This window comes from Anopheles aquasalis, chromosome 3 (genome assembly GCF_943734665.1).
Source record: "Anopheles aquasalis chromosome 3, idAnoAquaMG_Q_19, whole genome shotgun sequence".
Classification (NCBI taxonomy): domain Eukaryota; kingdom Metazoa; phylum Arthropoda; class Insecta; order Diptera; family Culicidae; genus Anopheles; species Anopheles aquasalis.
In genome coordinates, this window is record NC_064878.1 from 13,802,854 (window position 1) to 13,815,000 (window position 12,147).

Genomic DNA, 12,147 nt, shown 5'->3' on the forward strand with positions numbered 1-12,147 from the left:
GTTGGTGGGTGGTTTGCATAACCCAGGGAGTTGACCCTTTCGCTTTTCGTTATTTTATCGGGGGGTTTCCCCCGGGCCGGGCTGCACGGGAGAGGAAAAGTTTTTGGGCCCGTGCCTGGTGGGATTGCTGGTCAGATTGGGCTTCCTGGGGGTATATCGGTTTTTTGGGGTTGTCCGGTCGTCTGGTTTGGTTTTTTTTTCGATTTCCACACTGGTCCTAGTATTGAACCTGCCCTGGAAGATGCGTATCCTGGTCATTGTTTTGCTCAAGAAGTGTCAGGGAACAGAACCTCCGATCGATTCGATGTCTGAAGCTTAGCAGAGATGTTCTAAGGACACGATTGTACTCGCATCGTTCCGCACCTGCTGCGGCTACTGCTACGGTGACACAGAAGGACTGACATGAGAGGAGTGACATCATCCTTGTGACCATCCCGGAACCCGAAGCCGGATATTCACCTTAACCAAAAAGGACCAGCAACACCAGAGAGAGAGAGAGAGAGAGAGAGAGAGAGAGAGAGAGAGAGAGAGAGAGAGAGAGAGAGAGAGAGACCGAGGAGCAAATCCGGCCATTCATAAATATTTATTATGATGACACCGGCGTCCAACAGCCGGTGTCCCTGCTTTCCTGCTGCCCGCTCGGTACGATTTTGAGCTGTTTCAAAAAGGGATAAAAGCATCGCATCCGCTTCGGATACGATTGCGGAGGTTGCTTCATTAGAGGATAGCGGGAGAGGGTTCTGGCCAAACTTCAAAAAACCCGTTTTCTAACCTTCTGCTGCGAGGATACGGATCGCATTTGGTATTTTGATGGCAGCCCCCCCCCCCCCCCCCCCACAAATGAGGAAGCATCTCAGTAGCCCAGTGCACGGGCAGTAGCGTTTGACATTTGAAAACGTCACGCATGCGGACCTGAACCCTTGGAGGGTTCAAAGGGCAATTGGTGTTATTCTTTAATTAAACGACACAATTTGCGTGTTGCGTCCGTCTCGAGTTCCGTCGGGAATGATCATATTGTATCCATTACGCAGGTTGGACGAGAACGAGGACTGCTGGTCAGTCGGAAGCAAAGGAGCTAACACCTCAAAAAGAGGTGTCTATGTGGAAAGTTGTTCTGGTTCTCCGGAACATGCTGCAACACGCTGACAGGCGTCAGATTTATGTGGCGTTGTTTATCAAGCATCCCTTCCCTGGAATCCTGGTGTGACGGTGGTGGTGGTGGTTTGATGGATGAATGTGCGCGTTGTCCGTCGCTATCACAAATATTTAGATCTAATTTCGCGCTCCCATACGACCATTACACATTCGCAGAGACCAGACATTCCCTGCGACTAATCCCTGCGCCAGCAGCTGTCTGGGGGCGAGGACAATTTATTTGAAACGCGCCTTGGTACGGGTGTTGCATACGCCCGCCGGACATGTCGGGCTCATTTCAGTCTAATCCTCGTCGCTGTTTTTTTGTTGCCGCATCAAACGGATTTTTGCTTCTGTCTTTTTGTGATTTTCTCTCCCAGCTTGGTGTGTGGGATGGGTCGACCGAGTTGCGAGGGGTGAATTCCAACCAAATGTCCATCATTCAGAGCTTATCAAGTTGTTCAGCCAGAAAGCTGCGACAATTTTGTCGCATTGCTTGGATGGATTTTGTGGAGCGAATCTTTGGTTTTAAATGCGGCACGGTTTGTAAACACCAATTGGTCCAGTGTTTGTGCTGCAGTCAAGGCATAGGTCAAAAAGGTGAGAGGGTTTTGTGCTAACGGAGTTGACAGTGGCCCACTTGGATGGACGTTGTGTTTGGAGCAGAAAATTTGGGGTTTTAAGCTAGTGATTTGTAAAGTGGTGAAACAAGGCTAATTCGAGTCAGAAATGGCTCATTTTTGAAGATTTCTATTGATTGAGATTAACTATTCAATTGATTCTTTTCATCTGAATGTCATACTAAACTGCAAACTTTTACAAAAAAAAAATGGATGCATTTTGGAGAAGATTTATTAAAATTTTCATTGCTGTCATGGAATTTAGAAATTTAAATAAACAAATCGATATTCATTTGAAAGATTATAAGTTTCCCCAGGTAGGTCCGTTGAGTTTTTGTTGGATTTAAAAATTTTCGATTTTTGGTTGCATTTTGAAGTTAAAAAAGTGATTGCAATATGATGGTGGAGATCAAATCGGGTTCGTCGCTTAAACGGGCAAGTCTTTTGATTCGAACCAAAAATCGTGCCGACCACAAATCGATCGTAGCTGCGTAATGGGTGATCAGAAAAATACAAATGTATATTCCTTTCACAGATTATAAGTTTAACCAGGTAGTCGCGTCGAATTTTAGTAAAATTTTCCAATTTTTCAATTTTTTGCAGAATTTCAAAATCATAAAAGTGTCGTTTTTTATGATTTTGATTGATTTTTGGTTGAGAAAATGAGTTTTACATTATTATTAAAATAAAAGTATCAACAATTTCTGTGAAAACTTGACGGAGCCAGCTGGAAAATATTGTTCTGATAAAGTGTTTTAAATTTCTAAAGGTTCGGTCCGGTAGCTTTTACGGTACGATGGGTACCGACTTTGAAAACGATGGTCAGGGGAAACGCTCTTCAAAATAGCGAGCTGCATTGATCCATGTATGCAGCGCTGTATCAATCAGTTGTGGACTTCCCATGCCTTCTAATTACATGCAACAGCCACAGTACTGTGGTCAGCCAATGTTTGATTGCCATGTTCGTTAAATCTAAAATCAACTGCTTGCATAACATAGAGTTGTAATCGCTAACAAACAAATGCATTTGCACTCTAAGCACAATCCCTGACTTACTAAAACGAATAATTGCCAGCTCTTTTTCGCTACGTTCTCTATCAGCAATGCACCATAGAACAAAACGGACATCTAAAGCTCCGGACGCGCCCTCCTAAAACCACTGAACTGCTTCCCACGTTGTACCGTTCACGTGCAATCAATCATAAACTTGCTCCGGAACCGTTCAGCCGGTGGACAGATTTGATTGCTTTCCACACAAACTCACACAGGCACACGCCGCTTCAAACGCGGCCATGGCCTCGGTTTCACTTGGTTTCCGTTTATTAGCAATCCCAGGCCCAGTGTTCGATTGAGCGCACCCAGTCGCGGCCCAGCAGGATTGGAGGCACGAGGAGAAAACACGAGAAAAACGGTGCTTCAAAGTGGATCCCGATCGGTGAGCGTGTTCCAATCGATTGACTTTTGTAAATTTTCCCATTTCCCCACCGTGAGCGTGGAAAGAGAAGCGAGGAGAGCTCCCCGGACACGCTTCCTTCGAGCGTCATAATTATATCCTCGGACCAGTTGATCGAACTGAGCTCCGGCGAGTGCCTCAAACCGATTGATAACCGTGGGCTCAGCTGCTGCTGCTGCTGCTGTTGATGTGTAATGTACCGTATGCTCCAGTTCCTGTGCTCCAGTGTTCCGGTGTGCTTTCTCTCTCTATTTTGCCTCCACACCCGGTATGGAAAATGGCATTGAAAATCGGTTGGTTCCTGCTGGGAGGCGTGCAGCACACTCACTGCTCCACCACTTGCCTATCCCGGGCACGTACCCGTTTGATGCACGGTTTCGTCCGGTCGCTTCCGGTCAGCAGTCAGTTAGTCAGCCACAAAACCCCATTCATTGCCGGGGTCCGGGTTTCCGTTTAATCATTCCGTTGGCCATGGGCTGCAGCACGTGTACGCCGAGCGATGCTGATTGATATTTGTTTTAGGCTGATTGAGGTTGGAGTGCGAATCCTGCTGTGGCGGCCAGTGAGTGATTGTGAGACAAACCGAACCAAAACCGGGGAAAAACAGGCAAACAGCTGTGGGATGGCCAATGAGTTGGCTTATTCGAGGGAATAGGGTTACCTGGTATTCGAGAGGACCACAACCTAGCCCGCCGGCGATGACATTCAATCACGGGTAAAAGCTTTTTAATCAGCATCAGCTCGAGTGTATTCGATGCCCTGCCTGCCGTTTCGGGTGACTGAGTTACTGAGAGGGAGAGAAGCTAATCCGATGAGGCTAATGTAATGTTGCATTCACCACTGGTGTGTTAATGAGCATTAGCTGCTTCGACAGGAGACCGGAGCTTCATTTGTGTTATTTATGGAGGAAAATCCCTATAGAAAGCTCTACAGAATTCTTCAACGCGACATCCGCGTGAATTAGTTGTGAAGCCACTCTGAAATTGAAAAAACAAATGGCTTTGGATTGAATTATTGAACAAACTCGCAACACTCTCTTGCTGCTCATCAATTGCCAAGTGTCATCAAATGCACGCTTTTCGTGAACCATTATTTTCAACAGCCAATATCTGACATCTGGATAAAGTGGCGATGGACTTGAAACAAAAAGAAAAATACCTCAAATAGACCGCGAGAGATAAATTTCACTTTCGCTGCTGTCACAAAAAAGTGTTCAATCGATTCGACCAGGCCCCTGGGGGAGGGCGGATAAGTGTCACTCGATTGACGGTCTTCACTTCCGCGAACCATTTCACCATTCAAGCGATCAGTTCGCACCGCATCAGGAAATTGTATGGAAATTCTTATCGCATTTGTTCCCGCCAGCTCCTCTACCAGCACGATTTCGGCCGTCCTCGAAAGGGAAGTAGGGTTGGAAAGTGGGAAATCAATTTGCGTACTTTATCTTATTGTGGCACAGCATCGAACGTGTGCGTACGTGTGTTCGATCGCCTTTTCGTTTCACTGGGAAGCCATTTATGTGCCCCGAAAGCCGATTTCGATGGCCAACGTATTGTGACACCATTTTGATGTCACCGAATCGAACGGCAAACAGCTGTGTCGTGAGCTGTTCCCTTTTTATGCGAATCCCCAAACAAACGATGTTCGAATTATGCACACAACTATCAGCAAATGTTACCCTGTATCGGTCGATTGGACACCTCGCTTCGTAGGCAAGTGGTGAGGCGATTGTGTGATTGAAACAATCGTTATCTCGTCGACTGCACCTGCTGCTGCTGCTGCTGCTGCTACGTCGTCGTATGTGGCAAGCCGGAGCGTGCCGTGTGCCATTCGCTGCCGGAATAGCGATCGAATAGCGAGAACACGGATCCAGGAGAAAGGATAGCTTGGCCTAGTGCTGTCTACGCTTAGGATACGATGCCGTAGAATTAGATGCAGGAAGGATATTGTTATCACTTCCCGTTTTTGTTTACTAGCAATCTGTAAACGATTACGGTGATCGTTGTCTGGCAATGTTTATCTGCATTTTTGCACGGGAATGTCAATTTTCTTTGGGGACGATTTTGGTGAAACCGTTTTGAATGCTTAGCGTAAATAGTTTTCGAATGCTTACTTTGTTACAATTCGTTTTACATAATAAATACGAGTGTAAAATGAATTTTAAATACTATAGCATATCGGTAAACGGTCCAAAAAATTGCTTCAAAATTTATCTACTTGTATTCGTTGTTGCTTTGATGGGGAACTATGGTTCATTTTTAATGTTAGTTGATTAATTGTTCAGTGTACTTCTGTGGATATTGTTTAATATTATAAATTTTTCACCTTTTCGGTGGCATATAGATGATGAAAAAATTTTGATTTTTAATCATGATGCTTAGAAAGCATAAGTCAAATATGTTTAAAAAGAACTACAAAAAAATGTTTGAAAATGCTCGGCGGAAGTACATCGCCAATGAAGTGAGGTAGTGTTCAGATGATCAAAACCCTTAAATATTCTTAAGAGGTTTCTCATGAAGTTCATAAAAAATGCCAAAAAATGAATAAAATATCACAATCCCCCTTAACACATGCCTGCTGTTGACTGTCAATTCCAAGAGACAGGCGGGCAATGAAGGCGCAGCATGCGGTACCCATCAGCTGCCAATCATAGTAGCGCTGTTGCAGCGCATCATATTTTTCTACCATCTGTCGTCATGACAGACGGCCGGGAATTTTTGGAACTGAATTGTTTCATATGCGCCAGAGACTTGCTGCTATTCTGGCAGGATGTGCCATGTACCTTCGCTGGCGGACGAGCCAATGACTGTGATGCAAAAGGGCGGTGGTTTCTTGGAATTTTTTACACAGATAAACCATTTTTTCTTGATAAAAAAAATCAATGTCTGTTAGAAGACCAATTAGGTAGTCAATTTTCACTTGCGCTCTACCTCTTTTAAATGGAGTGAATGCTCCATTTTGGGTTCGAGGTAGTATTTAGACGCTCCACTCCCCTATACGAAACGATAAATTGCTAGAATTGAAGAATAGAAAATGGAAGCCAAACGACCAGCGACCCAGCGGTTCGAAATTTTTCAATTAAATAATGCTTTCGTAGAAACTTTGAAGAAACGTCTCGCTGGGAAAAGGCAAAATATTACATTCTCTCGCGACGGATCAAGCGAACGAGTCGGTACATTATTGCTACTTTTCGCTACAAACGGAAAACGGTCCTTCACGGGGCAGCACGGGGATTATCATGGGGCGGATGTTGACTTGAACCTCATCCTCCACCAAATCCAGCACCACACCACCAATCGAACCACCGGAAAAGTGTGTAAAAAGTAAGTATTTTAATGCATCGTTGACCAGATCGATCGTCGACCTGCCACATCGACCAGAGCGTCACTCTCGGTGCGGTCGCCAGTCCCCTTCATTCAGCCACCGCCACCAACGCCGTCATTAGGCGCATAATCAAAATGTCGTTAGCGTCATTGTGTGGAGCGAGTGAAGCGGTTTTCGGTTCAGGTTCGGTTCGGCTCGATGTTTTCCCCCTCAAAAAGTTATGACGATGACCAGAACCCGCGATGGAGGGGGTTCTAGTCACAAACCAAAGGACATTATCGCGCCCGTTGGAGCCCCAACTCCCGGTAAAAAAAATCATAAAACTTCAGAATTACTTTCCTTTCTGACAAGCCCGAGCTCGATATGCATGGATCGCGTTCTTGTTACGCTCCTGGAGTGATTGGAGTAGCAGACCCCGAGCCACACTCCCGCCACTGTTTCCGAAAATCCGAAATTGGCCATTTTCTGGCCATCACGTTCTTGATCGAAGCCATATTCGGTTTCGGTTCCGTTCGGTTCCGTTTATAGGAAAAGGCGATGCCATCGTTCACCTGGGCTTCTTCGGTCATTGAGCGACCTAAAGGGGGTGCGAGGAGGGAGAGGAAAATCGTTTCGCAATTTTTCCTTTTCATCTCCGCCCCAGGATCCCAGGGAGGGTGTTCTGGAGGCGGGCTGAGGCTATAAAAGTTTGAATTGTTATCAAAATCTTGATTTTTACTGTTGGCAACTGTTCCCAGCCCGATGGCGCAATTCCAGTCAAGGCGAACCTTGGCAGACCAAACCATCCTCATTTCTGACAAGTTGTAAAATTGGTGGTCTATGAATTCCTGCACCGGGAGTATGTGTGTGTTTGAGTTCCTTCCCCCTCACCCAAGGATTCCTTGACTTTTCATTTCCTTCTGTTCCTTTTTGGAGTTCCGCGCATCATAAAAATGCGAGGCTACAATCACTTGGCAGACGGGCGGCGGGACACCTTTCGTCTCGTCTGTTTTTATGCGTTGTTGCCACTTTGAAAACGGAACCGCGTGAATGCGTTTTCTGTTGCAGCCACGAGGATTTACAAGCTCTCTCCCTTGCATACTTAACGGAAAGTGGAATCGTCTAGATGACGAGGAGGGAGATCCTTGGCCAGAACTCCTGATCGCTGATGCTTTTGTTTTGTGCCAACAAAGCGTAGCCATCCAGCGTTCGAGAGGGGAGATAAGGATGAAAAACTTAATGGCGTCGTCGTCGTGGGGTTTATGTTCGCAGCGGTTATGAGAGACATATTGTCACCTTTTGAACTTCGCTCAAGCGCGCACTTCCGGCATCGCCTGGTCGTAACGGTGCGTGTTTCGCGTATTTTAGTATCCCGCATCCTGATGAAGGTTCGCTATCGAATCCCGTAATTGGGCTATTTATATACTTGTCACAAGCAATTGGGAGCGAATTTTGATAGCTGATGTACTTAGTTTGTGAGAGGAAAGCGACTTGTGTAAATGTGTACAATATTTTATGATACAAATGTTAAAAATTGCCCTAAAAATGTAATGCTTTACATGTTAAGAAATTGGTTCGTGAGCTATTTATAAAAATATTTTCAGAATTTTTAGCTCTCTGCACCATTTATCCTTGGGCAACTCTCCATACAATCACATGAAATTCAATAATAGCTTTGCCTGGGACACCTCAGAAACGATTTCATAATTTAATTGTTTTAACCTCCAGGGGATGCTCACTTCGCTCCGTAAGTCCAACGAAATGGACGAACGGTATGCTGGAGGAAACTAGTTCACACCAATGACCGGACCGCGTTCTCGCTCACAACCGTCATGGTACGCTCGAGGCGCGAAAGAAGTGTTTCTGCAATAAATGATTTATGATCGGTCTCCCACTCCAGGGAACACGTAACGCAAGAAGCCAAGGACTCTCCAGCGATTCTGGTTCCATCGTGCACTCTCTTAAGGCGTAAGAAAGGCTGCACACACTGTTCCGCTGCTAATGGATGCATTGTAACGTGGCGTGGCGTGCTGTGTGTCTGCGTAATGCAGCTCACTTGCCCTAACGGCTCACTTGAAGGCTCGTTACCGAGAAGTGTCGAGTGGTAGGTGAACCAGAAAGTGATCGAACAAACCTCCCTGGTTCAGGTTAACCAGCTTTTACGACAAAAGACCTGCGGCTATAGCGGCAATGGTTTGTTGTTCCTCAGGCTATCATCAAGCACTTGAGTGAGTGCGAATCGAGAATGGTCACTTGAACGTCCGACCGAAGCTTAGTGCACCGCTTCCTGTTCAATAATGCACCGCAGGGAATGCAAATGCATCACGGTGGCCTACTGTGCGCCGTTGTTCGCTTGGGCAGGATAATTGTACCCAGGCTGGCACATTCGCCTACTACCGAGGCCTTGCTTCTAATGTGCCTTTTGTTTCTCTGCGAGCGAGTGGTTTGTTTCGATGAGAAGGATCACTTGGAGGGGTCTGTGTGCCAGTGCCCCTTGGACCAGGACGATTGCTTTCCGTGAAATGGAATTTATTTTATTCTCCACTCATCATCGTCGTCGCCCACCGCCATTGCCCATTTGGCTCCCATTGTTTTATGTACACTCAAATTATCTGTTATTTTATTCACCTTTCTCCTTTCGGTTGCTTCGAGGCCGACTGCAGGACGAGCAGGGCTTCGCCGGGCAACTTTCTGCCATTAATAACTGATGAAGATTGTCCTCCCAAGAGGTTTTTCTCCAGAAGGCCCAAGGCGGGGCCAAGTTGTCGCACTGTGTCGCACTGTGGGCTGGATTGGAGGGCGAATGAATAAACAAATCGACGAATTACTTTTACGTGTTTGTATTGTGCCGTGTGCGCTCAGCTAGGCTGCTCCACAGGTAACTTTGGTTTGAGCCGGACGATATCGACTGACAAGTGAAATTGTCAACACGACCTGGTCCTGCTGGGCGATACAAAAATCGATCGAAGCTGGCTGGACACGGACGGAGATGGAATCGGTTACCGTCTGGCCATTGTCGACGTGCTTCCTTTCGTTTGAAGAAGTTCTTCTCCTGCTGAAACCCCCTAGGGAGGATAACCTTCTAACAATACAATGAGTGCCGGTGGACGTGGCACAAAGAGTTTATTTTCGAAGCACCCCATCTTCTAGCCATTACCTGTCCATCGATGATTAAATATTAATTCTGCCAGTTCAGCGACTGTGTGGAGGGACTGGGACTCACTTACCTTCACCCGAACTTCTTGTCAGCGCACATGTGGGATTCCATTTCGGACGCCCGGCTTAAAGTCACCGTCTCCTTCGATGGTTATATGATTTTCCGTAGTCAAATTTATTCCCTCTTGTCTTTAGCCACCGGTTTGTTTTTGTTTTTAGTTTTCTCTTTTGTTTTGTCCGCTCAGTCTTATAACAACTCAGTTTTAACACATTTTCTTTTCTGTTTTCCTTTTTTACCTTTTAGCTGTTTAATATTATAAGTTTTCTTCCTTCCCATCACACGCTCACCGGTTGTTTTCCTATTTGTTTTGTTATCGTTTCACAGTTTTCCCTTGCGCTTTTCCGTCCCTACACTCTCACTCTCTCGCTCTTGTTTTCGTTTCGAATTTTATGTTTTATATTTTCTAGCTTTGCATAATTATGCCCCCGATTCGTTCTCCCAGATTTAGCTGCGGTTTCAGTTCGAAAGGTTTCATGAAAAAGTGACAAAATATCAAGCGAATCTCGACCAAACGCTCGAGCCTATCGTCGTGCGCTTCGGCTTTTTGCTGCTCCTTCCAACGTGCTTTTGTTTACTCATCTGTGACTCAATTCGTGCAGGGAAGGTGTTTATACATCTCTTACAAAGGTAGGTTTATTGCTCGGGTTCGTGGTTTTTTGTTCGATTTTTTCTGGCTTCTTGTTTTTTTTTTACTTTATTCCCGCGAAGAAAACGTTAATCGGTATATCTATGTTTATATATAGCTACTTGTCTTTTATAAAGTTTCGGGTTTTTGTTTTTTTCGGTTTCGCTTTCCCTGGGAGGGCGGGGGAGGGCAGGGCGTTCTGTATCAAAAACGGAGGGGAGCACGAGGGATAGGTGAATACATTTATATAACTATTTATGTATATCTCTTTATAGTAGCTCACGGGGGGTTTAATCTGTACAAAAAAACGAGGGAAGGGGATAATTTATTGCAAATCTTTCTCAATGTTTCCCTCATTCTTTTCTTGCACCACCCAGGGTGTTCTATCATGCATGCCAGGTTGCCTCGCGTTCTGGCTCGTTTTACCTTCTGTTGCCGTTAGTTAAATTGGTTAGGAAAATATAAATTATCTCTATCTACTGTACAGAACCTGGGCTGGGCGCGAGTGTAAGCGCAAAAAGGAAGTAGAAGGGGATGAGCGTTTTTCGAGGAAGATCGCACAGTGGATTCCAGAACATTCGTTACAGACTCTGGAACCAATTACTTGGTGTAGAACGAAACATTTATGCTAAAAGAACTTAAATCAAGAGCTAAGCACGATTGCACAATCATTAGTAACGAGGTAAGAACAGAGACAATTAGAGCGTTAACAGAGGAAAATTAGAGGCATTTTTAAGGCGATATCGGTAGTAAAAGGCTGCGAAACGAGAACACTAGCACTAGAATGGCAAATTCGGAAGCTGCTCTGCACTTCATTGCTTCAAAAATAAATCACCGTTTTGCTACAATAAGAAGAGAAGAAGGAAAAAATGAAGTTTTGAAGCTTAAACCGGTAGCTAAAAGCAACCTAACCTTACTCACTAATATGGCGCAATAGTAAACGAAGTCGAATCCGACAAAACAAATTCCAGGGGGGGTTTGCGGTAGAATTCAGCTTCAGCAACATTTCAACTAACGTACCTCATACCTCTTACTAGCCTTTTCTTAACAGAGAAACACCGAGAGATGGGAAGCCAGTCCTTTTATGGCCTTACGACACAGCGGAGAAGGCATTTGCCTCATCATAACGCCAACAGTACGAGCACAAAGTGCGAGTAGAGCACGTAGATGAAAAAATTGGGCGAATAGTTGTTGAGACTGCGTTGCTGATGGTGATGGTGGTGGTTCGATGGCGCCGACGCCGGTAGCGTGTTCGTTACCTTGACCGATTGCTGATCAACAGCATTATTATGGGCGTGCTGTGGATGCAGCTGATGTTGCAGCTGATGATGGTGGTGGTGGTTCTGGTGTGCGTACTTGTGCGGATGATGCTGCATCGTCGTCGTTGTCGTCGTCGTGGCAGGTATCGAGCGTGGTGCATGGTGCGTAGTGTAGTGGTACGGATGTTGCTGCTGCTGATGTTGCAGTTGCTGCAGCTGATGGAACGGGTTGGTGATGCTACCGGCAGGCCCGATCGTAGCCGATCCATTACCGAGCACCCGTTGATGCTGCAGATAATCAATGTTTTCGTAATGATCTGAGTCTGCATCGACCGGTATCGGCATCGGTGGCTCACCGACCGGCGTTTGATGGGCCGTTTGATCCGGATACTTTAGATCGTAGCGTACCGGTAGATCAGCACAACCAGCGGTCGGTCGTAGTTCACGATAATCGTTCGAAAGGACCTGCTGCGCCAGATACCGTTCTAGCTCCAGTTTATCCACCTTCTGTGGTACAATCCGTTCGTGTACATTTT

At 45.7% G+C, this 12,147-nt stretch overlaps 1 protein-coding gene across 1 annotated transcript in view; it reads right to left on the reverse strand.

Annotated features, from left to right (window-relative positions):
• Nucleotides 1–9,834: 9,834 nt before the first annotated feature.
• LOC126579340 (nyctalopin-like) overlaps nt 9,835–12,147 on the reverse strand; it is a 77,789-nt gene continuing 75,476 nt past the window's right edge. Inside the window, exon 5 of the mRNA XM_050242832.1 lies at nt 9,835–12,147. This exon is cut by the window's right edge and continues 551 nt beyond it. Within this exon, the coding sequence (XP_050098789.1) occupies nt 11,474–12,147 (674 nt within the window). The 3' untranslated portion in view covers nt 9,835–11,473.